We start from the raw sequence: 25,473 nt of genomic DNA, 5'->3' as shown, positions 1-25,473 counted from the left end.
CTTGACAGTCACGCTGCGAAGAGCTTTAATCAAGACAAAACATCTGGACGGACTTCACTCAAGTCGTAAACCATCAAGATAACCTGAACAAACTCCTGATTTATAATGGCTGGGGTTATGAGTATTCTAATAGATGAGCTTTCTATTGAGACGTGAACATTTAAATAGTTGTTGAGCTTAATGTCACAGCTCTGACTGCTATTGTATCTGCATTCTATAACTTACTCGCAGGTCATAATTAACATGCATGTAATGAATCAGTTAAAGGGGATAGCTGTCAGCATAAGTGTTCATTTAAATGGGACGGAGAATTCCCCTTAAAGCGGTTGTTCATGATTATATTTTGTTTTTTTATATCAGTATGTACAGTATGTATAGTTGTGTGCTCATCTTCTTCGTCTTTACAACGTGACGAATGTCACAGAAACACAAACTGGAAATGCATTGCATCATGGCTGTCACACATCCATTCAGAACCATTTCCAGTGCAAACGGTAATCCACTTAAGTGGGAGTGAAATGGGGAGGGTGGGCGCACATGCATTTAGATAATTACTGCAAACAGCCTGCCAATAAGATTACAGTCTGGGGCCTACATGTCTGACTTCCTATCTGTAGGAAACCGAGTGGAAACCTCCATGTTTCTATGCTCAGATAGTGGTGTAAAGCACTATGAGCGCTTATTAACACTAAACATAAAGTGCAGCTGGGGGAGGTGGATCTTATCACTCATGTGATCATAAACCAAAGTATTGAAAAGGACATAAGTTTTAATATAATTTGGTTTTATTATCTAAAGCCAGGTACTGTATAAATACAAGTGAAGAAAATATTCATCAAGAATAGTTGGAATTGTTGTTGTTGTTTTTTTTTAATGGTTGTGTTTGTTTGTGCTGCAGTGCTTTGTGGGTAAACCTCTCCTCCTGTACTTCCTGACTTGCCGGTTGCGTCGCACCACCTCTGTCCTGTTTACCAGCGTCGCGTCGGTGATTTGAGCCCCTGAGGCGACTGAAGGAGATAGAACCAAACCCGTCCTACTGCTGACGGATGTGTCGGTGTGTGTTTCACTGTGATCAGCATTCAGGGAGCGTTCTGTGACCATTTGAGTACCATCATATTTGTACCGGGACTTCAAGTTTGTCTTTAAATACAAAAAGAATTGCACATAAACACACCAGGCCCTCGCCCTCGCCGGGGGTTAAAGAGCAACACGTTTTAAACCCAGCCTCCCACGGCCTCGCTCAACCTGATTGGTCCGTTACTTTCACTCTTTGCCACCGGCGAGCTCCTCCCCCCCCCTGTGTCTCCCTCGCCCTGTCGGTCTGTTTGGATTATTGTAGCAGCTCAGGCCTCTCACATGCACTCCCCTCTCTGACAAACGCTCCAACGGCAGCGTGTCAAAGACGAGATGGATTAACTGACAAGACAGCAGGGTTCGATTTCATCCCGGAGAAGAGAAGAGGAGGAGGGGAAGGATCAGCCATGGAGTTAGAGTGAGTGGGATGTTTGGGGGGGGGGGGGGGTTGGAAAGAGTGTGTGATAAATGGAAAAATGACATAATGATTCATGGATGGAGGGATGAATGCTGCATAGGGAGAATTCTGGTGCAGAATACTTTTTTTGAATGTTTGTGTGTTGTGCATGTGTGCGTGTGTGTGTGTGTGTGTGTGTGTGTGTGTGTGTGCATCAGTCTGTTTGGCTTCTGTAACAGGAAGGTTATTAAAAGATGCCTCCGTGACCTCAGGTTATTAAAGTGGAATCTTCGGCATTAGTACAAGAAATACAGGTTCCAGGTTCATCCTCTCACAAGAGACTGAAATGCTCTTCACTGACTCAGTACATGCACCTTAAAGTCTGTGTGTATTGTAGAAAACATTTATCTGACCGTCAATTTCCTTTTCCTGTTTACGCTCAGTGACCTCATCTCATTTGTCTCCAAACATGCAAATGAACTGTGCATTTTTTTTTTTTTCGTATTTTGCGTTCTCACAAATACAAACAGCTGACATGACGAATTATGACATCACGTGTCTGCAGAATACACGTCCGTGAAGGAGAATTCACGTCACCACCGTTTATCGGTGCTTCTCAGGACAGTGGATCGTGATGGTTCAGTCTCTAATGGCCTCACGCCGTCACACACACACACACACACACACACACTCACACCCACAGAGCGTTGTCTTATCTGGTGTCACCAGAGGGACAGATAGACGACCCAGTGACGCACTGACTTGGGGTTTCCTTATTAAGTCATTACAGCTCTTTTCTCCCGCCGGAACATGACCTTTTGACCTCACAAACCTCATTTTGGCAGTAATAACATGACTCATAACACATATACTGTATATTTTATTGATCAGTAAAGTGTCTTCAGACTTTTCCAACTAACTATTTGTTGCTTTTAAGGATGTAAAGCAATCAATAACATCGAAATCAATAACATCAACGTCTGTCTGCTTCACCAGCAAGTCAAAATTTTAAGTTGTTGAAACACTTTTGCTCCTGGTTGGATTGTGATGCCTTAAATAAACGACACTCCCATGAGTCTCAGCCTGCAAGCAGTACTCAGACTCTGAGTCATACCTCGCTGTTTGTACACAGGTTAAACAAATACGACATGCAAAGCAGCGCCTTTAAAGAGGTGAAAGAAAGGTAGCCTGGTTCACTCCTCCACCTGTTAAGACTTTAAAATCAGCTGAACTTCATTTTTAACATTTTTGCAAAGAAGAATAACACATACGTTAATCAGGCGAGGGCTGTGGAACATTACAGTGTTTAAAAAAGTCAGAATTAACTGCAGGAACAGGAGTAAAAACCCAACCTTCTTAAAGCTGAACCTGCAGCTGACTGGTTGGACTTCTGACCTGATCACTGCATCGCTCTTACATCACCAGACTTTACAGAAACCCTCAACAGTTTGCAGGTGAAGTCAGAAAAAAGTGTAAAAAGTGTAGCCCCACCTGTTTGGTTGTGTACAGTGGTTGTGACCGTGCCGTGTCATTAGTGCACAGGGTGACATTTAGTGTGTTGAGAGTGTGAGAAACAGAGAAAACAGCTGACATCTGGAAATCCAGAGCAGCATGTGGGCTGAAACCTGAAATACATCTAAAGGAGGCGATTGGTTATTTTCTCCACATGTTATTGATTGATAATGAGGTTTAAAATCCCAGATTACACTGGATTATATGCGTGTGTGTGTATGTGTGTGTGTGTGTGTGTGTGTGTGTGTGTGTGTGTGTGTGTGTGTGTGTGTGTGTGTGTGTGTGTGTGTGTGAGCGCTGGGTAAAGCTTTCTTCAGAGGACGATGGTTTTTGTTTGATGCATCAGGTGTGAACAGTGAGGCTTTGTGAACATCTGTGGCTACACAGGTGTGTGTGTGTTTGCGTGTGTGTGTGTGTGTGTGTGTGTGGTAATTGAAATCCCAGTGTTTCAACACATATCTGGCCTTAGCAGGGCTTCACACTTTCACAACCACCTCAGGGTTTTGTCAACGGGATTATAACCATGTGTGACGTCTGAAACGTGCGAATGCAGGATTGTCGCCGGACGCCGTCCTGCCTTCGTTTCCAACACTCGCCCATCTTGATGCTCTTTGTCATTTTGCTTCCGACTTCCTCTTTTTTTTGTGCTTTTGCTCTGTGTGAGTCAGCGACACACACCCTCGCACACACACACCCAGGATGATCCCTCTCGCTCTGACTCTATTGGCTGTGAAATCGCCAGCCGTCAGGCATTCGTTGGTCCTGATGCTGCGCTGCAATGAGCCAGCATTTACTTCAGAGGGAGAGAGGGGGGCAGGAAGAGAGAGAGAGAGATGAGGGGAGGGAGATGAATGGATCAGATTGACTCAGCAAATGATGCAAAGTGACAGGAGGAGGAGGAGGAGGGGAGGAGTAGTGAGGTAGAGTAAAAGAGAGACAGGATGTGATGTATAAACTGGATTACAATTCGTCTGAACTTTGCTGAACATCCATTTGTTTGTCTCCTTTCTCCTGCTGGAGTGGATGACGCCTGTTGATGCGGCTCTGTGAGTCACCGGTGATTGGCTGCTGTTATCCTCAACTCACATGCTTGCGTGATCGTAACTATTTCCTCCTGGACTTGCTGCACTCAAGTGCATTTTTTTTTTTTTTTTGCCTTCCTCTGCGTAAGAGAGGAAGAATTCTTCCCGCTCAGCTGGCGCGGGTCTGATTATATAAGAGCAGTGGCTGCTGCGACCTTGTGCACCATCAGCTCAGAGCTGCTCCTGTGATGGACGTCAAGCTTTAGGGAATTTTAATATGTGTCTCATTTGATGCACCCTTTGTGGAGCCGGTGAGTTTTTCCCTTGCATGTAGTGCTTATTTTATTTTATGACATTTTATTTCCTTTAAGACATGCATGCATGTTTATGAATGAATACCTTCCACACCAAAACAATACAACAGTTCTCCTCCTGTTTAAGCTGCAGAACCTGTGCAGCCGACGCCACGACAGCTTCACTATGACAGCACATTTATTCACCACTCCCTATTTGCAGGTTTGATTCAGCATAAGATAGTTGCAGATCTGCTTTCACAGGAAAAGGAGAAAAGGAGAACATGCATTGTAGGAATATGTCGAGTCCCTGAGGGTTTCCTGGCCTGTTTCTGGAGCCTGTCTTAAATGCAAGGACACAGTAAGAGCACTGACATACTTTCTGCGTCCGAGTGAGCTGCAAGCTAATACTGAGGAAATACTGAGGATTCCAATAAAGTCTGCAGTGAAAGGATGTTTCAGAATGAAGCTGAAAAACTGGACAGACGTCTCCACAACGACGAGTAAATCCGGGGTCATTTGTTCTGCTGCTCTCTTGAGTGCTGAACGGTGATCTTTGCTTTCACTTTGTGATGAATTATTTATCACTCAAAGTGCCTTTTATAACAGCGAGCATCTCAGATTCAGCGTTGGACATCTATCTCTTAACCATGCAAGATAGTTTTATCTCATGTCCATACTTGAATTCTGGGTATCTGCCGACATAAAGTGCTCACCCAATATCAGCAGCCTTGTAATATTCCTCGCCGAGACGTTTTTTTTTACGCGAGCTTGTCGCCTGCTTTAGTGGAGGCTCATTAAATTCTGTCACGTACGGCTGATTGAGGTCGGTTCAGGTGATGCTGGATCATGTCAGTGAGTCGCTCTAAAACCATTCAAAGGGGGTAATCTGACGGTTTAGCATCCTCTTTTATGTAATGGTCAAAACGTGAAAATGTGCAAATTTGTAATAAATGTGCAAAAAAATGAGCTTTCAGAGGTGACCTCTGGCTGCTGGCTTCATCTGGTCGCTTGTCCAGGATTGATTTTTGTCTTACAGCTCCTGGACGTAGGAACTGGAGTCACTGGAATAAAACATTTGACATACTTTAGACTGGGATCAAACCAAATAAATATTATTCAAGGAGAAAGGAAAGAAGGTTTTTTTTATTTCTTTAATTTCTGGGCCTACGGATCTCTCACATAGTGTTACTCTGACCTCAATCACCAGATGATTGGCAGGATGTTTACAGTCACTGTTTCTAATCTTAATTCATCTGTGACCATGAGTTAAATCCCTTCAGAAACACTGATTGGTGTTTCTTTGTGCACTCAGCATTAGAATAGAAGGATGGACGTTCTTTTTCCTAACCTTTAACCTTTGCAACCCTCAGATATCCCCTTATCCCTGTGGGTCGCCCCTTTGTGTTTGATCACATCTGGTATCTTCTTGCTGCGCCTCATCCTCCGTCTGTTTCTCTCTGCAGGGAGCGGAGTGAGAGGAAGAGGGACTCTTATGTCAGAGTTTTAGGATGGCCAGTGAAGGTTCCACTATTCCCAGCCCTGTGGTACGCCAGATTGACAAGCAGTTCTTGATCTGCAGCATATGTCTGGATCGCTACGAAAACCCCAAAGTACTGCCCTGCCTGCACACCTTCTGTGAGAGGTGAGTGGTTCTGTTGTGTTAAATTGTGCACGAGTGTTTGTGAACGTTGAAAAAGTGCACTCAAGTGTGTGATTTGTAGTTTGGTTTTTTGCAAGAAATGGATGCTGCATACTATAACTTCTTATAAATTCTATGCACTTAACACTCTATTTGTTATTTGTCATTTTCCCACAAGAGATGGTGTTTTGTCCTTGGGCGTGTCGGTGCCGTCATCTCTTAACAACCAGCCTTTGTTTCTGACACAAACCACACTTGTGGTGAAATAAAACTGTTAAATTTTCATTAAATATTTTTGTTTCAATAAGGTCAGGTGACATTAGTTTGTACAGTTGAATAAATTAGATAATTCACTAGTTAAATATCAGAATACATGCATTGTAGTCATATTGCTGGTAGTTTGTTCTACAAATCAAGGAATGCTCAACATGTAACAAGGGAAATGTTCTTTTTTAGTTCCACAAATCAATTTATTTACTATAATTAAGGGAGATTTAAAATTATATGATCAACCTTTTCAGTGTAATTTAATTTTGTTAACATAAATCCTACTAATACAGCAGAGGGCGCTGTAAATATCTCACCACTAGAGGGCACTAGACGTAACACTGTCCGCATGTTTCAACCTTTACTAAATAACCAAGAGCTTGGTTTGCATGTACTTGGTTTTTATCATTTTGTTTACAGGCATTTAACCAAGCAATAATATAAATGACAGGATATCAGTCGTCACAGAATTACATCCCGATCAGTCAATATTCCTTACCCTCATCCTCCTCCAGGTGCCTGCAGAATTACATCCCGGCCCACAGCCTCACACTGTCCTGCCCCGTGTGCCGCCAGACCTCCATCCTGCCGGAGAAAGGTGTGGCGGCGTTGCAGAATAACTTCTTCATCACCAACCTGATGGACGTGCTGCAACGGGCGCCAGACCGCTGCAGCCCGGAGGCCGCCACCCTCAACAACATCACCACTGTGGCCACAGGACAGCTGCTCTCCTGCCCCAACCATGGAGGCAATGTGAGAGTCTGCCAAACAAATGTGTTTCTTTACAAAACGATGCAGATGTTCAGCAGATATGACGGTTATTGAAACCACCGTTACCATGCTAACTCTCGCTCTGCGGCAAAAAATTGGTTCTGCGGATGAAAGATCGACATATTTTGCTCCATTTTTGAATATTTTTTTATTTTTGATGACAAATCATCCTTATATGGTTCATGTAGACATATTCCGAACCAGAAATGTCAACCTGAAGGTGGCGCTACCGAGAGATCCAGAGCTTTTTTGAGCTTTGTGGAACTCATTATCAAGAAAAATTCATAATATTCCATCCAGAAATTTCAAGCTTGATGAAGACAAGATCACTGAAAATGTACATTTTACCGTCACCATCATAGTTACGTCTGTATTCCTGTGTCTTAGGTCATGGAATTCTACTGTCCGCCTTGTGAAACCGCCATGTGTCAGGAGTGTACGAGTGGAGAACATGGAGAACACCCAACCGTGCCTCTGAAAGATGTAGTGGAACAACACAAAGCCTCATTACAGGATCAGCTCGACGCCGTTAAGAAGAGGTACAATAACAGCATCATGTGACCTCATCGCTCCAGATTCCTCACTGGAATGGTGGCAGGAATGAGAGAATCCTTTATGGCCTCATAGCGTCATATGACTGTTGACTCACCGCCTGATTCCTCCGCCCTCGCCAGATTACCAGAGATCGACTCGGCCCTTCAGACGCTGTCGGAGATCCTGCAGCAGCTGACTCATCAGAAGACCTCCATCGAGGATGACATCCACACCATCTTTGACGAGTTGCAGAAGACCCTGAACGTCCGCAAGAGCGTTTTACTGATGGAGCTGGAGGTGAACTACGGACTCAAGCAGAAGGTGAAGTAACAGAAAAGGAGATTATCTTATGTTCTTTCTTTCTTTACCAGATGTTAACCTTCATGCTAATGTTCATCTTATTTTAGTACCACTGAGTCTAATGGGTGTAGCATTGCTAAATATATATTTCTGCAAATGTTTTGCAGATCATAAACAAAAGTATTTGACAAAACATTGTCCTTGCACATGTTTTTGGATTATATAAGATTAGATATATTTTTATGATTATTTGTGAGATAAAAACACTCTGCCGTTACAAAAACACACTTTTCCTGCTCAGATCTTGCACAAACTTTTAACACGTTGTGTGATGTGAGCTCAAAGTCCGCCCCCTGGCCGGGTGTGTCTACGTAGGTCCTCCAGGCCCAGCTGGACGCGCTGCTGCAGGGCCAGGAGGGCATCAACAGCAGCTGTAACTTCACGGAGCAGGCGCTGAGCCACGGCACCGAGGCCGAGGTGCTGCTGGTGAAGAAGCAGATGAGCGAGCGACTGGTGGAGCTCGCCAGCCGGGAGCTTCCTCTGCACCCCGAAGAGAACGACCAGCTGGACTTTGTGGTGGAGACGGACGGACTGAAGAAGTCCATCCACAACCTGGGCACCATCGTGACGACTAACGCCGTGGCCTATGAGACGGTGGCGACCGGGGAAGGGTTGAGGCACTGTGTTGTTGGCGTGCCCTCTTCCATCGCCATAACAACTAAGGACAAAGACAAGGAGCTGTGCAAAATGGGCAACGCAGTGATCACGGCTGACATCTCCTCACCTGATGGCGGGAAAGGTGAAGGGGAGATACTGGACAACAAGAACGGCACCTACGAGTACCTGTTCACAGCTCCCAAAGAAGGCGTTTTTCATTTATCGCTGCGGTTATACGACCAACACATTAAAGGGAGTCCCTTTAAGATAAAGGCCATCAAGTCTATAGACGTGTCTCCGGGTTCAGACAGCGTGAAGAAGAGGCTCAAGTCTCCAGGCAGTAGCCACATAAAACAAAAGGCCATCAAGAGGCCGGCCAGCATGTACAGCATAGGACGGAGGAAAGAGAACCCCATCGAGGACGATCTCATCTTCAGGATTGGTGAGTTTTCTTTGAAGTATATTTCACATTGTGGCTGTTTACAAAGCTATCAGTTCACTGGTATGTTTTGAGTGGATTTTCATTTGTTTTCCAGGCACCAAAGGACGAAATAAAGGAGAATTCACTAACTTGCAAGGAGTGGCTGCTTCCTCTTTGGGCAAGGTGCTGATAGCAGACAGCAACAACCAGTGTGTGCAGGTAAAAACCGCCGTGTTTTGTCACTGCTTCAAACTTTGGAGTGTGTTTGGGGACATTTAAGCTGATGCATTTTAATTTTTTTCCAATGTTTGTGCTGCAGGTTTTCTCAAATGATGGTCAGTTTAAAAGCCGCTTCGGTGTCCGGGGCCGGACCCCGGGCCAGCTGCAGCGGCCCACCGGCGTTGCCGTCCACCCCAACGGAGACATCATCATCGCGGATTATGACAACAAGTGGGTCAGCATCTTTTCAAGTGAAGGCAAGTTTAAGGTAAGCAGACAGATTGTTCTTTCTAGAACTCTTTCCTTTCAGTATTTTGGGATGCAACAAGACGCAGAACCTTCTCTCTTCCAGAGTAAGATCGGCTCGGGGAAGCTGATGGGCCCTAAAGGCGTGTCGGTGGACAGAAACGGTCACATCATTGTGGTCGACAACAAATCCTGCTGCGTCTTCATCTTTCAGCTCAACGGCAAGCTAGTCACCAAGTTTGGTAACCGTGGCAACGGTGACAAGCAGTTTGCAGGTACACTCAATGGTAATACGTGTACTACTCCTTAAGGTCCATCTCCAGCCAGCTCACTCCTGCATGGAATGAAAACTTTATGTCACCCCAGGAACCATGAAGATCCCCTCATCCTTTGATTTTTAGACAATTAAAGACAGTCAGTAATTAATTTAGTATAACAAAAATATTTTTACATAGATTCAACATGCAGTAGTTTGTCCATCCTGGGCCACCGTAGAAATGCAGCAATCCTCCTCTGAGACAGATGAAACGTTCCCTCCGGACATTGAAATAAACGACTTCTTAATTCCAACATTTGAATGTGTTATTCCTACATTGTTGACCTTCAAAATACATTTTTATATAACCTTCATTTTTATTTGCTATTCAGTCCATTTATGATCATATTAACAACCATGTCCTCTAAAAACACCCGTCGTCACAAACTGAACTCAGACAAACCGTTCATATCCTCTTCATTGTCAGGCCCTCACTTTGCTGCCGTCAACAACAACAATGAGATCATCGTGACAGATTTCCACAACCATTCGGTCAAGGTGAGCAATAAAATTAAAAAAAGAGAACAGAGGTACATACGGTTTTATTTTTTATTTCCTGTATTTCCTTTGTTTGTTCTTTATTCTCTCATCTTTCTATAAGTAGCAGCAGTTTTCCCCCTTTTTTTCACCCCACTGTTGCTGTATTTATTTATTTTACAGGTGTTTAACACAGAAGGAGAATTCTTGCTGAAGTTTGGTTCTAATGGCGAAGGTAACGGCCAGTTCAACGCCCCCACAGGGGTGGCGGTGGACGTGAACGGAAACATCATCGTAGCCGACTGGGGCAACAGCAGGATACAGGTCAGTCCAAAAGTGTCCCCTCAGCAAAAGTCTTTAGATCAGCCCAGAATTTTATCTTATTTAACTAACTTGTAGGTCTAATTTAATATCCATTGGATTGGATTTCATTTATTCCAACCACACTAGTGTCTGGTTATTAGCAGGATTACAAAAAAACTAACATTTTTTTCTGGGTGGAAATGCGAGACTAATTTTATTTCTTCACTGGATTCCTATTAAACATGTTACTTTTTCTTCTTCTTCAAAGCAACCTTTACTTAATTAATTTTAAATTTTAATTTATAATAATAAACTCTAATCTGACCTCAGAAAAACCTTAAGGGCAGCAGACAAATTCAACAAATGCCAATTTTGGTGACGCCAATGTTTTGAATTTTGCATCCAATTATGTAATGGAGTGAAACCATTTTTTTACAAAGATTCAAATTTAATGAATTTACATTTACTCAATGATGTAACAGTTTAATCAGTCAGATCGTGTAGATTTTATCCTAAATTCAAATCTAAACAGAAGCCCGTTGCCATCTCTTTCTCTCTCTTGCAGGTGTTTGACGGTAGCGGCTCGTTCCTGTCCTACATCAACACGTCTGCAGACCCTCTGTACGGCCCTCAGGGACTGGCCCTCACTTCTGACGGACATGTTGTGGTTGCAGATTCTGGAAACCACTGCTTCAAAATCTACCGCTACCTGCAGTAGCACCTCCTCTTCCTCAGTGCACAAACTGTGGAGCTTGCACGTACCGTCACGTGCGCAAGTGTGCGGAGCGACCAGCAGAATTGCCACCGTTCCTTCACCAATTCCTCCCTGGATCGTGCCGTCTTTCTGCCATCTGTATGAATGTTCTCCACTAGTGTGTGTGTGACATCACCTCTGACACCGAATAAAGAAAACACAGTCACAACTTTGTTCACATTCCGTTTTAACTGTACTGAACTGAAGAACTAAACTTAAGCAGAAATTGTTGTGATGTTGAAGAAAAACTGGAACTTTTAAAAATGCTGGCTGGACACTTTTGAGTAAATAAGTATCTCAATCACCTGAAAAATGATGATAATTCTACTGAGAGTTTCAGGAAGTGCAACTTCTTGATAAATGCTCTCAAGAGTCCTCACATCTTGTATGTTCATTATGAAAAGAAACTGTTCCGCTTCTGCAGGGAGCAGGTTATTTTAGAGCACGAGTAAGCATCTCTGTGCATGCTGCTTTCACTAATATTCACTAGAACAGCAACCGTGCAAGGTGCAGTAGTCTATTTCAGGTAGACACTGAATTCCATCACCAAAAGAAACCTTAATAATTCTTCTATCTTCATGTGACAACTTGCTAATGTTATATGTCCTCAATAAATTTACTTGCAAATGTTTGTTAAAGCCAATGCCAAACTCCTGCTTAACTGGATTTGCAAAAACACACTGTATGTGGGTGTGACAGGCATATATGCATTGTGATGTGATCAAGAACCAAAAAGAAACCATTCCATATGTTGACATAAAATATGCTGTGAGTGTGCATACATGTTTGGTTGGAGTGAAGGAAGTTTCAGGACATTTTTAACTGAATTTGTTGCAGAATGCATCTACCATGCTGAAAATAAGTTCGATAGGGTTTATTAGACTTAACCAAAATAGTTTGTTTGATTCATCTGAACTGTGATCACCTGCACTCCCTTAACATGAGCTTTTATATTTGTTCCAGAATCACTAACACGCTGTACTGTATTTTAATAAAATACAAGTCAAAATAAAAAATAAAATCAAAATCAAACACCAATTCAGTGTTAATTAAAATATAAAAAATATTTTAATATGTAAGTATATACTGATTTTTCTTGGGCTCAATTTTTCTTGTACTATGATTTTTTTATAATTTTACTGTTCTATTCTTTTTTTTTATTGTGTGTGTTTGGGATCTTCCCTATGTAAAGAAACTGCTAAGAGGCAGTAAGTTCCATCTAAATATAGCTTATAGTTATCCTTGTTGTGGGTGCTTGTAATTCAGTGCAGTCCCCGCTCTGTCCATCAGACAGTTAGAAAAACAAAGCATACAGCACCCACAAAGCAGAAACCTCCATAAAGTCAATTCAGTTTCTTCATATTATACCTATAACCAGTAGTGCATTTATAGTTTGATCCTCATGATATGACAAATCACGTCATCATATGACGAATGAACCTGAAAACCTACACCTATATTTGTCATTTTGATATTTGCTCTAATTAGTTTGTTAAAATGAACAAAAAACATGACCTCCTGTCCATCGCTGCACCTGTCTGACCAGAAGGTGGCGCTAATACTCCAATATTGCTGCGAAAGTAATTAAAAAGATGTCGAAGAAAAGTGACGTCACATCCGGTAAGACTTTTTAACAGCACCGGGCGCCAAACCAATTTATTTGTTTCAGGCGGGGATTAAAGGTAAAAATATTTTGTCAGTTCAAAAATAAAACACAATAGTTTTAATTTTATATTTTGTTAATGTGAGGAAGAAATACACAAATAAAGTCACCATTAGGTTGGTTTTACACACTGCGTTTCCCACAGTAAACTACTGTAGATAGCTCTGATTCAACCGATTCTGTTCCGTGGCCTGACATGAAAGAGACCAATAACGATACAGAAGGAAACGTCCGGTCAAAACGAAGACAAGCGGTGATGAAATTAATTACGAATTTTCCTCCGGGGATTATAACAGTATATAAGTTTTGTTTTTTTAAAAAAAGGACACATCTGACTGATCCACCTGTTCAGACTGGAGTAAGAATGGCACTCGATAGAGGTTCTTGTAGTTGAAAGATGGGCACTCGATAGAGGTTCCTGTAGTTGAAAGATGGGCACTCGATAGAGGTTCCTGTAGTTGAAGAAGTCAATCTTGGACCCTTTGGGCTCTGGAGTTTTACTTTAATGCACAAGCAGTATGTATATATGCTGTGTAAATATGTACAGTATGTAAATATATAAATAAATGCTTCCAAATGTCTAAGTTCATTTATTTATCCTGAGGATAATCTCTGAGACAATGTGTAGATCAGCATTCTCACATTATGTATGTTAATTGTGGAAACCTTTGGCTCCATATTACAAGCACACCAGTAACTAGCAGTGCTGATACTGCAAAAAATAATATTCTTAGCTGCAGTTTTGTTTACTGCGACTGACACACCCATAAAAGAAGTGGAGTATAAATTTCATGTTTTTACGTGCCCAACCTGTCCTAACAATGATTCATGAGTGTAACATGCTGCATGTCAAAGCGCTCCTATGGATGTGCATAGTTTCTCTTGAGTGTCACTGCCATTGAGAACACCATTCATTACAGCTATTTGTGGTCAAGCAAACATCTGATGGCTCATCAGAAAACATGAAGGAATTGTTTTTGTGATTTTCTTTTATAGCAACATGTTTGATAATTTCCCATGTTGATTGAAAAACTACCAGAAAGTTACACACGAAAGTGAGGAAGTGAAGAAGTGCTAACAAGTCAATAATAAAAGACCTTTATTGTCCCACAGTGGGGAAATTTGTGGTATAAATAAGTCACAAATAAGTATAAATAAGTCAATAAAAACAACAAGGAGCCCAAGACAGTTTTTGTGAGGAATTACAAGCCAAAGGCTTCAAATCTTATCTTTTAAGTCACTATAAACTGACGCTGGCAGATTAAATTAACGAAATGCAGTAGAACAGTAGTGTCCAATGGGAAAATGTAAAAGAAAGCTCAAAATTTGAGTGTGGTCCTTGTGCAGAACTGCAGTCCATGACCCAATAGTCATGTAGGAAGTATTTAGATCATTCATATGTATATTATTTAAGTATTTATGTATGACCCCCCGCTGCCACAATCACACAAATTTCCCCACTGTGGGACAATAAAGGATGATGATTATTTTTATTATTTAAAAGTATCTAAAGAGACAAATTCAAATACGGTGTAGTGAAATCTGTATCTTTTAATAAAAAATAACATGGGCTAATGTATGGGCTAAATAAAGTTAGTCCACACTGAGCCCTCAGCTCTGCTTTGTTGCTGCTGGTCAGTCATATTTAGCTGGTCAGTCTTATCAGTAAGTAGGTTTTCTTCATTATCATCATAGTCATCATCATCAGTTAGAGACCAGACCGGCAAGCAGCTTTAGCAGTAGCGAGAAAATCTGAGTAACATCCAGTTCTTTGGTCAGACTTGAGTGTTAGGCCACCAGTATGAAGTTATTTGAATCAGATTAAATTAACAAAAAACAGAACTTTGTATTCAAATTGGACAGGAGAGGGCGCTAGAAAATCACGGAATGACGTCAAACACGTCGCTTCGCCCCTATATTGATGCATTCAATGACATTCAGAAATAATTTAACTGACGCAAACAAAACTATTTTAGCCGATAAATTCTATAGAAATTAAAGAAATCGAGTAATCAGTGTGGCTGAATGGGTTGAAATGAATAACTAACGTATTAAACTGGTGTTGATACAGCTTCAAACTTATGTGAAACAGTATACAGTATTTATGCTTGCAGTGTCTTGTTGAACATTGGGTCGTAGCACGTCAGTTGAACCGGAAATTACGATACCGTTAAACGCAGCAAAATCTGATGTCAGTATTCAGCGGGAAATTCAGTATCGGATATTTTGATTAATTTCACAAGTGTAGCGGAAAAATACATCGTAAAGAAACTCAAAGTACCTCACATTTTAACTAGAGGAGCTTGATGGTACAGCACACATAACACGATGGTAAGCTGGGCTCGCCTTTATGTACAGTTCAATTGCTTTGCATATTTACAGGCTAGCAAAGCCAAGCTAAGTTAGCTCTTGGCTATCGTTGACATTAACCGTTGTGACCAGCGATACCGGCACTGAATTGTTCACATGAACAATTCAGTGACGGTATAAGTTCACTGACGCTATAAGTTCACTGAGGTCACTTTAAGCAACTTGAATGTCGTTTAAGTCATTGTCATTAGCACGATTGCTCATAGATACTGTACAGTATTACTTTCTCTCTTAGCGGACTGCTGCTCAGTGCTGCCCCTGGTGGCTGGGAGGGATATTACAACATCAATCCAAATAGAAACAACACAATAAAAAGTCACATGCAGCCGATATTTAACGTACATCTACTCAAGATGTTGTATTATAACATGTCCATGTTTTACACCTTACAGAATGAAACTTGTGCTGGAATATTTTTTTCAAAATACAGTACAGTATATCCCTCATTCAGGGTGTCTGTCACTTCTGTTATGGGCTATTTCAATGTTATGTATATAGTAGGATATAAACCACCATCACTAAAGTGATCCAAGTCTTATGTTATCCTTTCTGTTACAGTCAAAGAAGAAAGGACTAAGTTTGGAGGAGAAGAGAACTCGCATGATGGAAATTTTCTTTGAAACGGTGAGTCAGCCCCAGCCATTGTTCAGGAAGTATTTTTGATCAGTTAATATGCATTCATATTTAAATAGAATGTAAAAAATAAAATATTACAGTTTTTAGGTTGCTAGTTTCATTACTTTCCAAACATCCCGATTTATTTGCTGCTAGAAGCTTGCTGATATTAATACAGATATCAAGAGATGTTCAGTGTTTCCTATTTACTCCGATATGTTCCGTCCTCCTCTACAGAAAGACGTGTTTCAGCTGAAAGACATTGAGAAGATCGCCCCTAAAACGAAAGGCATAGGTATGAAATAATCAGTATTTTTCAAAAGAAAAAACACTGACTTGTAATTTTTTAAGGGGTCTGTCCAGATGACAAGCTGGTCAAGTGCCGAGGAGTTTTCATGTGATCTATATTTCAGTGGTAATCTGCAGAGAAAACCAATTTATTCAGGTTATGTACGGCTGAATTAGATTTAAGTTGGATTAAATTTCTGACTATGATGATCTTAAACAAAATGAGAACAAACCATTATCAAAACATGCAGCTTCTAATCCTTGACTTGTTTTGTTACTGAGTCCACCACATCATTTTGTCTTCACCTCAACAGGGAACTATTAAAACATTTTAAAAAATGTGGTTTGGTTTATAACACCATTTTTAGGACTGCAGTGTGCTTTAGAAGTCATAAATGGGATAAATCATGTATAAATACCAACTGAAGTATCAGAAGTATAAGTAAAGCATCGTCACTTTAATTATTTAAGACCACAGAGTTGGTATCAACAGGCTCTGCTCCCCTATGCATCGTCCGTGTTCTGTATAATAAATAACCATGGCAACCGGGACTGGCTGTTACCATATTTAGTGTATTTAGTATAAACATATGCAGATCCAGAACTATCGATGTCAGTAATCTCATCAGGCAGCTCACAGCTTTTAAATGAAACCTATTACCTCAATGTTAGCATTGAGCCCTAGATTGTGAGCATTGGGGCGGACGGTCATAAAAATATACAAACTTGGATTTTTATGTGCTGTTCCTTGCAGAGGAACAGAACTGTGCAGAGTAAGAGGGGAGGGGTGTTTTAAAGTGGACGTTAATCCTGGAGAAACTGGATCATGTCGCTATGATTAAAAGCACATGTTTTTGACCCCCTTACTTGGGCATGATGTAGTTACCGAGTGATGGGGGAAGGGGTCAATGAGAGATCTGCATTATGGGTACATGCTCCCGAAGGAGGAGAGAAAATGTGTGAAAAGGCGCCAAGAGAATGATCTCAGCTAGATTGAAAAATAGTGGTAATAACACACCGGCAGCCATTAAAATACAGAATGATTTGAAGCTGAAGAAACAAAAAGGTTTTTGAATCACGAGGAGAGCCGGCGAAAGAACGTCTGAGTGCTTTTTCTTATGTTTTCGGTTCTCCGTTTTATTTTCGATGCCGTCAAGCATGTTATCAAGACTCGGCAGATAAGCTCTTTCAGTTTCATTGCAGAATGGTTGAGCTGACGCGTGGGAGTATCCGATTTCACCGCTGATGCTTCTCAAGATGGAACTTCTGTTCTATAACATCCTCTCACACACTCGTTCTCAGTCAAGTATAAAACAGGCCAGATAGGCTCCACATGTGTGGGTTTGCGTTTGTGAATGTTTGAGTGGTGAGCCTCGCTATCAGTAAAATGATACCTGAACTTGACTTCTATTTTTAAAACCCTCACTAGAATGTGATGATAAGTCTAACATCAGTTACATCCATTATTTCCCTAAAGCCTTGTTTGTTATACAGTATAATCCCACCTCAATCACGCATCACTTATTCACAAATCAAATTTTCTGGGCGTGTGATGAGAGAGATAATAGTCATTCATTTAATTTAAAAGGTGTTTTTTCTTCTCTCTGTGCTGTTTTAAGCTCCCATGACTGTTAAAGATGTGCTGCAGAGCCTGGTAGACGACAACATGGTGGACTGCGAAAGAGTGGGCACATCCAACTATTACTGGGCCTTTCCCAGTAAGGCCCTTCATGCCCGCAAGCGCAAACTGGAGGAGCTGCAGCAACAGGTGAGGGGACCCAATGTCATCCTAAAAACCGTGACCTCATATCTGAAGTGCTTCAAATGGTACGTTAAAAAAAAAGATGCATGAGACAGAGAGGATTTATTTTAACCAAAGGTCATTTTGCTCATCTATTGTTGCAATAAATTAGGTATAATATGAAGTTTATCTCTTATTTTCACATTTAATATTCAAAATTCTACAGATTTAAACAATCACTGTGGGAACATTTAAATTCGTCTTAGGCCCCATCTCATTTGGGTGTTTACTCAAAGGTGACTTTATCCCGCTCACCTTGTGTCTGACTTTTACCATCAGCAGGATGTTTTTTATATAACTGCCCACAAATCACAACTCGCCTTTGGGATTTCTTCACACCAGATTCCTTTTTCAAACAGAGGACGAGCTGCATGCGGAGACTCGTCGTTTGAGATGTGGCCTATCCAAACAGTGAGACCCAATGGCGTTGGTTCTGACCGGGTGCAGCTACAAGCTCAGAACCATGTGTTTTTATCAGCAGATCAGAAGCAGCTGTCTCAAGATAACTGATCATTGATGACATTGTTTTCATGTGTTTTGCCAGTTGTATATGCATCTAATAATCTATGTATCAGACATTAGTGAGGTGGGGGGAATGGGGGGTAACGTTAAACGTTTAAAGACTTTATCCTCTGGGTAAATATCCAGCCTTGTTTGTAACTCAGAGCTGTGGATCTCTCCCTTAACACTCATGGTTTTTGTGAGCGTAACGCTGCTGCTCGCCCTCGGATCTGTTGGGTCTGTGTCTCGTCGTACGGCGGACAGACGGTCTGAGGGCGGAGAATGTTGGACGCCAGATTTCCCCGGGATGGAAGTTAAACGATGTCGAGGAACAATCTGACACAAAGTGATAGGATTTAGACTAAAATTGGAAAAAACGCGGATGATGGAACAACACAGAAACACTAGATTTACTGTAGACTCGGTTACAGCCATATCTGTTACTCATGTTGAGATTAAAAAGGGGAAATAAGGGCCTGATGGTTACAGAAAGCATGTAGGAAAAAGGAACTGGCTTCCCGTCCTCCCAGATTTAATATAGACCATACTTTAACAGAAAAATTTATAGCACTGTTAATAGAGATTAATGCAAATAAACCTTGGGTCTCTGGTGGAGTGTGCTGGTGAGCAGTCGTGGATACAATCTGCTTTTCTTGGCAGCTGTTTAAAATACATGCACAATTCATTTTCTTTCAAGAATTCCCAAGCAAAGCAGCGTAAAGAGTCCCTGCAGAACGCTGTGGAAAAAGCCAAAGAGGGCCGTCAAGATACGGTGAGAATGTTTTCCCGCACTTGACGTGGAGAAATATAGATGAAATGTAGAATCTGTGTTCATTTGGATTTATCAATCTGTCCGTGTGCAGAAAGAGAGAACCTCCCTGCTGAAGGAGCTGAAGGCTTTGAGAGAAGAAAGAACTGGCCTGCAGACGGAGCTGGAGAAATACAGGGAATGTGACCCTGAAGTGGTGAAGGAGATGAGTGAGTACAGATTCAGACATCGATGTAAAGCTTCGGCATCAAGCCAGCCACCTTTTATTATTATTATTGAAAGAGTCTAGCCATCTGTAAAGGGAAAGACATGCTTGAGGCCAGGTCAGTGCTTCTCGATGAGTGCATGTTAAAGATTAAAACGGACTAATTTTGATTGTTTGTCACTCCTCCTCACTGTAAGTTTCCAGGAGCAAACCTGCACTGGTGCGATGACATTGTCTATTGACATCATAAAAACTAGCAGCGTCCATAAAGTGAACTGAGAAGTTCACGATTCCGATCCATTGCTCAGTGTAATTTTTTTTTTTTTGTACGATTGTCACTGAAAGCTTTGAGGAACTTTTGTTCTAAAAAAAAAAAAAAAAAAAATTAGACTCACCAGAGAATAAGACTGGTTGCTCATTAAGCCAGATGGCGCTTTTTTTTTCTTTTTTTTTTTACCCATCATGTGAGGATCTCATATTACAAACAGAGAGACTGAGCATCATCCAAGAAACGAGCCATGGTTGGGTCGAGTCTGATTTCACACCAGGCGGTGAAGGCAGTATTGTGCATAAGGGGTTATAAATACAAATAAAACCTTGCTACAGTTGGCAGAAACGTTTCCCACCCGTTGTATCTGTTTTAGCATATGGACTATTCAATAAAGAGATGTTAAAAAAAAAAAAAAAGGTGGTTTGGTGGCTCATCGGGAAAGCATGGGATTGAAACATCAGTTTTGACATCAGGAGTCGTGGAGCCTCCTGCTGACAGAGAGGCAGGTACATGTCAGCAGAAACGGATCTAAATGAGCTTCGTAAGCTTTCAGGCTGAGTGGAGTTAAACCTCTTAAAGGCGTGAAGGCCTCCAGCTCCGATCCACGCAGCTATCGGTGGAATTACAAACATCCTCCTCTGTCTTTTGTTCATGTCGCAGCTGATCTATGTCGAAGGGTGTGTGTTTAAATGTTACATCCATGTGGCATCAAAAAAAAAAAAAACCAACAACAAAAAAGTGTGTTTCCCACGCCAACTTGACATCATTGCCCTCCCTCATCTCCATGGCAATAACCTTCATTTCCTAAGAACAGGCGTTCCATTCAAGTGCTTTTGTTGGACGTGTGCCGCCTTTGATAAAAACTATTGCAAACATCATTAATATCTGCAGCAGCCTCGGAATCCCAGTACAAACGCTGACGCTTCCACTTATCGGCTTCTTCAACATCTAAACAATGTTTTTCCCCCTTGAAATACATGAAAGTGGTTTTCCTGTGTATGAACTCACGTCTGTGTGAAAGTCATGTTTGTGAAAGTTTGTGACAATCTGGTAAAACTAAATCAAGTCAAGCTATGGCCTAATCTGTGTTGATGGTTTGCGTCATCTTGGTGGTGTATGATGAACTCAGGATGTTATATAATGTGATGCAGATGATACATAATGTACTCAGACTCAAGAGATAAAACCAACGACGACAGCGAGGCACAGAGAGGAGAAACTTCCTCTCACTTTTAATCTCTTGGTCTTGACATTCGTCAGTTTTCGCCCTCGTCTGTCGGTCTTTAATCTTTGCTGATGACATCCCACATGCACAGGTCTGTTGTCGATAACATCTCTCCTCCCCCCCCTCCCAGTGAAACCTGACTTGAGCTGTGAGTTTGTACATCATGATGTTATGTCTGCTGCTGAGAGGGTGAGGACTGAATTTGCAGAATGGACTCAAACCTGTTCCTGCAGGACGGTCTTTGAATATTTTGTGTGGAGGAATATGAATCAAGCCTGTTTTACTCACTCATCCCCTAAACTATAAAATGTTTTTATGTCGTTACGCAACAAATACAGCAATACAATTATATTTTATAGTCTGAGGCACGGCCAAGGTTTTGTAAAATGAGAAAGCTGTGAGGCCAAGTCCACTTTAAGGTGTTTGAGATTTACATCTTAAGATTGGATAACAGAGAGGTTCTAGCTCTCTATGTCGCGCACCCAAGATAACATTTGTAGAAATGATCGCATGAATAATATTTTCATGGAGGGATTAATAATAATCCTGAGGTCCACTGTGAAATAAGCCCTCTAGCAAAAAAACCTCAGAATTTTAATGTTTTATCGCTAAAGGTTGAGTTTTACATTCTGCTGACCGAATCTTTCATTTGCAGTTGTAGTCAGCAAAGGTGGCTGATCAGACACGGATGAATTATAATATTGACCTAAACATAGCAATTAAAACACACTTTTAATCGATAAATAATAGATAAATATTGACTTTAATTGAGTCTGTTCTGAAGCGTTATCCAAGAACTGAGAGGGAAGTCAGCTTTGCAGCTTTTGCCTGCTTTTATTATTGTTTAGAATTATTTAGTATTCAACCTGTTTGTTGGTCTGTAACATGTTTGTTCCTGTGCCGCTCTTGTACCTCTTAGTTGTGTTTTTTTTTTTTTTACCATCTATACTTTCATCCATAACGTGTGACCGTGTCCGCAAGTCCACGAGTCCGATGTCACCCAGTCCCGCTTACCTGTAGCTGAAAGTTATTTTATTTATTTATCTCTTTTATTTCCACTCTTTTTAAATAATTTGTAACCATCTAGAATGGTGGGGGGAGTCACAATACAACAGTTTAACTTCATGTGCAGAGCAACAACTGTATCAGCGTATCGGATATGTCTGATCATTGTTATTGATCGAGTTCATGGACTAGAGAGCTGGTCTGACTCTCTTGGAGGACATATCGGGTTGAAACGTGTTAAACCTGCTGTAATTTGAACCCGGCCTAGCCAGGGTTTAGAATGCATTAAACAAAGTGTTTATTTAACAATTAAAATGAATGATTAACTTGATGTTTTATTGAGTTCACGTAGTTTTACCTCACCATTTCATCAACACCAAAAGCTTGACCTCAACGGCAATAATAATGCAAAAATTGATTGTCGATTTTGTTTTGCAGGAAACTCAAATGTTGTTGCAAAAGCTGCTGTTTCTCGATGGACAGGTGAGTTGCATTGTAAAAACATTCAGCTACATTCATTCTACAACTTCAGGCCATTTTGGTGATGTGTTTTTCTTTTTTTCCCTAATTCCTGATGTGTAATAAGTCAACTTCACATCACTCAACACAATGCTTTCAGATCACTGCGTAAAATATTCAGGAGGAATAAATGATCAATAAATTAGCTTCTGTTTATCTTTATCCATTAACAAACCTACCCTAAATGGGAAGATGCACCCTGAACACAACTTCAGAATCATTACGGAAGGTTTATTCCATTGATTACTCCTTAAAGCTCAAATTCACAATCTGTGAGGAGCAGATCACTTCCCGAGGAGTCAACAACGCGTTTGTTGACCTCACCGGTAACCTTGGTGAAGGCAAACCTTTTGGTGATCATGGTAACCAGCAGACGGCCTGCGGTGTTTTGACTCAATAAAGTCACGTTTTCAGTTTTAGTTGGCTCAGCTTTGCTCTGCTGCCTCTCAATTATTTTCATTTTAAGAAGCTGTGAGTCATATCTGCCTCCTCCATGACTTGCACTTCCCCTCATCTTAGATGGACACATAGAGCTAGCAATGAGCACAGGAGTGTTTCCTCTCGGCTCTGTGTGCAGCTGCTTCCTTATTGCTGCATGTTGTAATGTACTCAGATATCCTGATGCAAGTTTTTAATTTTTGTTGTTGTTTTGAACAAATGCAACACAGCAAAATCAGAGCGATCTAGTATCATCAGTGTCGTGTTAACCTGTTAACTTGCCACAATGGGACACACCCACACATGCAGAGACTCATTAAAGCATATTGTTATATTGCAGGTGGAAGGCATTAATAATACAGTAGATTAATAATAGACTTTACTGACTTAATTATTTGATTTTACTTTCCCGGCGTCTCGTGAGTCACCTCTAAAAGGTTCGTCGCTTCAGCTCATAAAAACTTAATCAGTTCAGTTTGCACTCGAGAGCAAGCCTGAAGCACCTGTCGCTTCAGATTCGAGCCCGTGTTCATTATCTGTGTGTCTCAAGGATTCACCAGATGAAATCTGACAAAATAACAAAATGAAAACGGTCGTCTCAATCAGGAGCAGGTACAAGGCATCAAATCCTGGCTTTCTAAGGTTTGGCAGAGAGCGACCTCGCCCACATAAGACCTGTTATGACCCGCCGCATTCATCATCCGCAATGCCCAAATTATTTTCAGGTGTGGGAGATGAAGTGGGAAGTAAAAATCAATAAGTCAGCTCAGCTTTCAACAAAATCGAGTGCTTCAGAGCAGTAAGGCAGATGTTTTGTTTTTGGGTTTGGGTTTTTTTTTGTCTTGGACTCAACCGTGATTTTCAAATCCAAGAACATCCTCCTAATCCCAGGCTGACTGTTCTATCTGCAGCACGGTGTGCAGCAAGTTTTTCAGAACATTAAACTAAATGTGTTTTCATGTCTCTTTTCAGACAACATTTTCTCCATCAAGTCTTGGACAAAGAAGAAGTTTTCTTTTGATGACAGACAAATTTATAAAGCCTTTGGGATTCCTGAGGACTTTGACTACATAGACTGACTTTTTCCTACCAGAGTTCTTTTCATGATGTGCAGGAGCATCAGTCTAAAGGCTGTTTGCCTGGTTTGAGTTTATTTAGAGAAGCGCCAACCATTAATTGCTGTAAGGAGGCAGCTCGGTAAATGTAACCGAGCAGCCTGACTATTTGGACACCTGTTTTCGTGAAAACTGAGACCCCCGAGTTGATGATGGAAAGGAATCACCACGCACCACATCTGCTCAGCCAGTGGTCCACTTTATATGGTTTAAACACATGGTTTGGAATTAAATGCTCATGCACTTTTTTCTAATGTTGTTCATATTTTATTTGTTATTTTTGTCCTCTGAAGTGTCGCTTCAATACAGAAAAAGTTCAAGATAGACAGAAGAATTAAACGACAGAGGATGTTATGTCGTAAAATGCTACATGTGTTTCAAGAATGTTTACTTTCTATGGAAACTCTTTTCTTATGTTGCAAATAAAATGCCCATCTGAGTTTTACCAGCTATCTTGTGTACTTGTATTCCTTACCGAACCCAGGCTAGTTTATGAATGTGTTGACACGCAGCCTCATAATCCCTTCAGTTATGCCGTTTGAGAATTTACTGCTGGAAATTCTGAAAAATCTGTTACAAACACCCTTTTTTTTTTTTACTAGACTTTCTCTCTGAACAAACAAGGAACACTGTTGTCATGACATGTCCAAAATGACGAATGCCCTGCTCATTTTCCTGCCTTTTATCTGTCAAACCAGATGCAAAACAAGAAGTCGTGTGTTGCTTTTAACCCCGCAACCTAGCTTCTCAAGTGTCTTGGTCTGTTGTTGTTTGTCGCTTGTCTTACCAATAGGTTCAGATTTATTTCCACTAGATTAATGATATGCAAACTGTTCATTCTCTGGATTCATGACTGGATTTTTATTTGTGTTTCTTCCAAATGTCTAAATTTATTTATAGTGTGGTTAATCTGCACTAGGACAATGTGTAGATCAGCACTCTCACATTTTCTGTATGAATTGTGTAAACATTTAGCTCCATATTACAAGCACACCAGTAAGTTTGGAAGTGCTGATCCTGCAAAAAAAAAACCCAACTATATTCTTAGCTGCAGTTTTGTTTGGTGTGACTGACACACCCATAAAAGAAGCAGAGTATAAATTCATGTTTGTACCTGCCCAACCTGTCCTAACAATGATTCATGAGTCTGACATGCTGCATGTCAAAGTGTTCTGAGATGGCTGTGCATAGTTTCTCTTGAGTGTTACTGCTATTGAGGACACCATTCATTACAATTATTTTGGTTAAGCAAACATCTGAGAGTTCATCAGAAAATCCAAAAAAACTTTTGTTAATTTTTTTGTTGTGGCAACCTATTTGAGAATTTCCCGTTTGGCCTGAAAAACTACCAGAAAGTTGGACACGAAAGTGAGGACATGAAGAGGAAGTGCAAACATGTCAATAAATACAGGAAGTATTTATATCATTTAAAGGTATCAATAGAGAGAACCTGAAATACACTAGTGAAATCTGTATTTTAAAA

At 41.0% G+C, this 25,473-nt stretch overlaps 2 protein-coding genes across 3 annotated transcripts; both read left to right on the top strand.

The window, feature by feature from the left end:
- Positions 1–1,317: 1,317 nt before the first annotated feature.
- trim2a (tripartite motif containing 2a) lies at positions 1,318–12,243 on the top strand. Of its 2 annotated transcripts, none has more exons than XM_068320875.1 (12): positions 1,318–1,492; positions 5,765–5,943; positions 6,723–6,960; positions 7,366–7,517; positions 7,653–7,833; positions 8,188–8,911; positions 9,006–9,109; positions 9,210–9,377; positions 9,462–9,630; positions 10,099–10,169; positions 10,332–10,472; positions 11,017–12,243. In XM_068320875.1, exons 2-12 carry the CDS (start codon positions 5,810–5,812, stop codon positions 11,167–11,169), a joined length of 2,235 nt encoding a protein of 744 aa, XP_068176976.1. In that variant the 5' UTR covers positions 1,318–1,492; positions 5,765–5,809; the 3' UTR covers positions 11,170–12,243. The 2 variants fall into 2 exon arrangements, with proteins under 2 accessions (XP_068176976.1, XP_068176977.1); XM_068320876.1 differs by lacking the exon at positions 1,318–1,492 and adding an exon at positions 4,175–4,316.
- Positions 12,244–15,059: 2,816 nt separating this feature from the next.
- On the top strand, positions 15,060–24,430 carry mnd1 (meiotic nuclear divisions 1 homolog (S. cerevisiae)). Its single transcript, XM_068322273.1, has 8 exons — positions 15,060–15,199; positions 15,797–15,862; positions 16,091–16,148; positions 17,761–17,909; positions 19,141–19,215; positions 19,307–19,421; positions 22,357–22,401; positions 23,848–24,430. The coding sequence occupies exons 1-8, from the start codon at positions 15,197–15,199 to the stop codon at positions 23,952–23,954; spliced, it is 618 nt and encodes a 205-aa protein (XP_068178374.1). The 5' UTR covers positions 15,060–15,196; the 3' UTR covers positions 23,955–24,430.
- Positions 24,431–25,473: the final 1,043 nt, after the last annotated feature.

Source organism: Antennarius striatus, chromosome 8 (genome assembly GCF_040054535.1).
Source record: "Antennarius striatus isolate MH-2024 chromosome 8, ASM4005453v1, whole genome shotgun sequence".
NCBI lineage: Eukaryota > Metazoa > Chordata > Actinopteri > Lophiiformes > Antennariidae > Antennarius > Antennarius striatus.
Note: the sequence above shows the minus strand (reverse complement) of the source record. Positions and strands in the feature narration are given on the sequence as shown.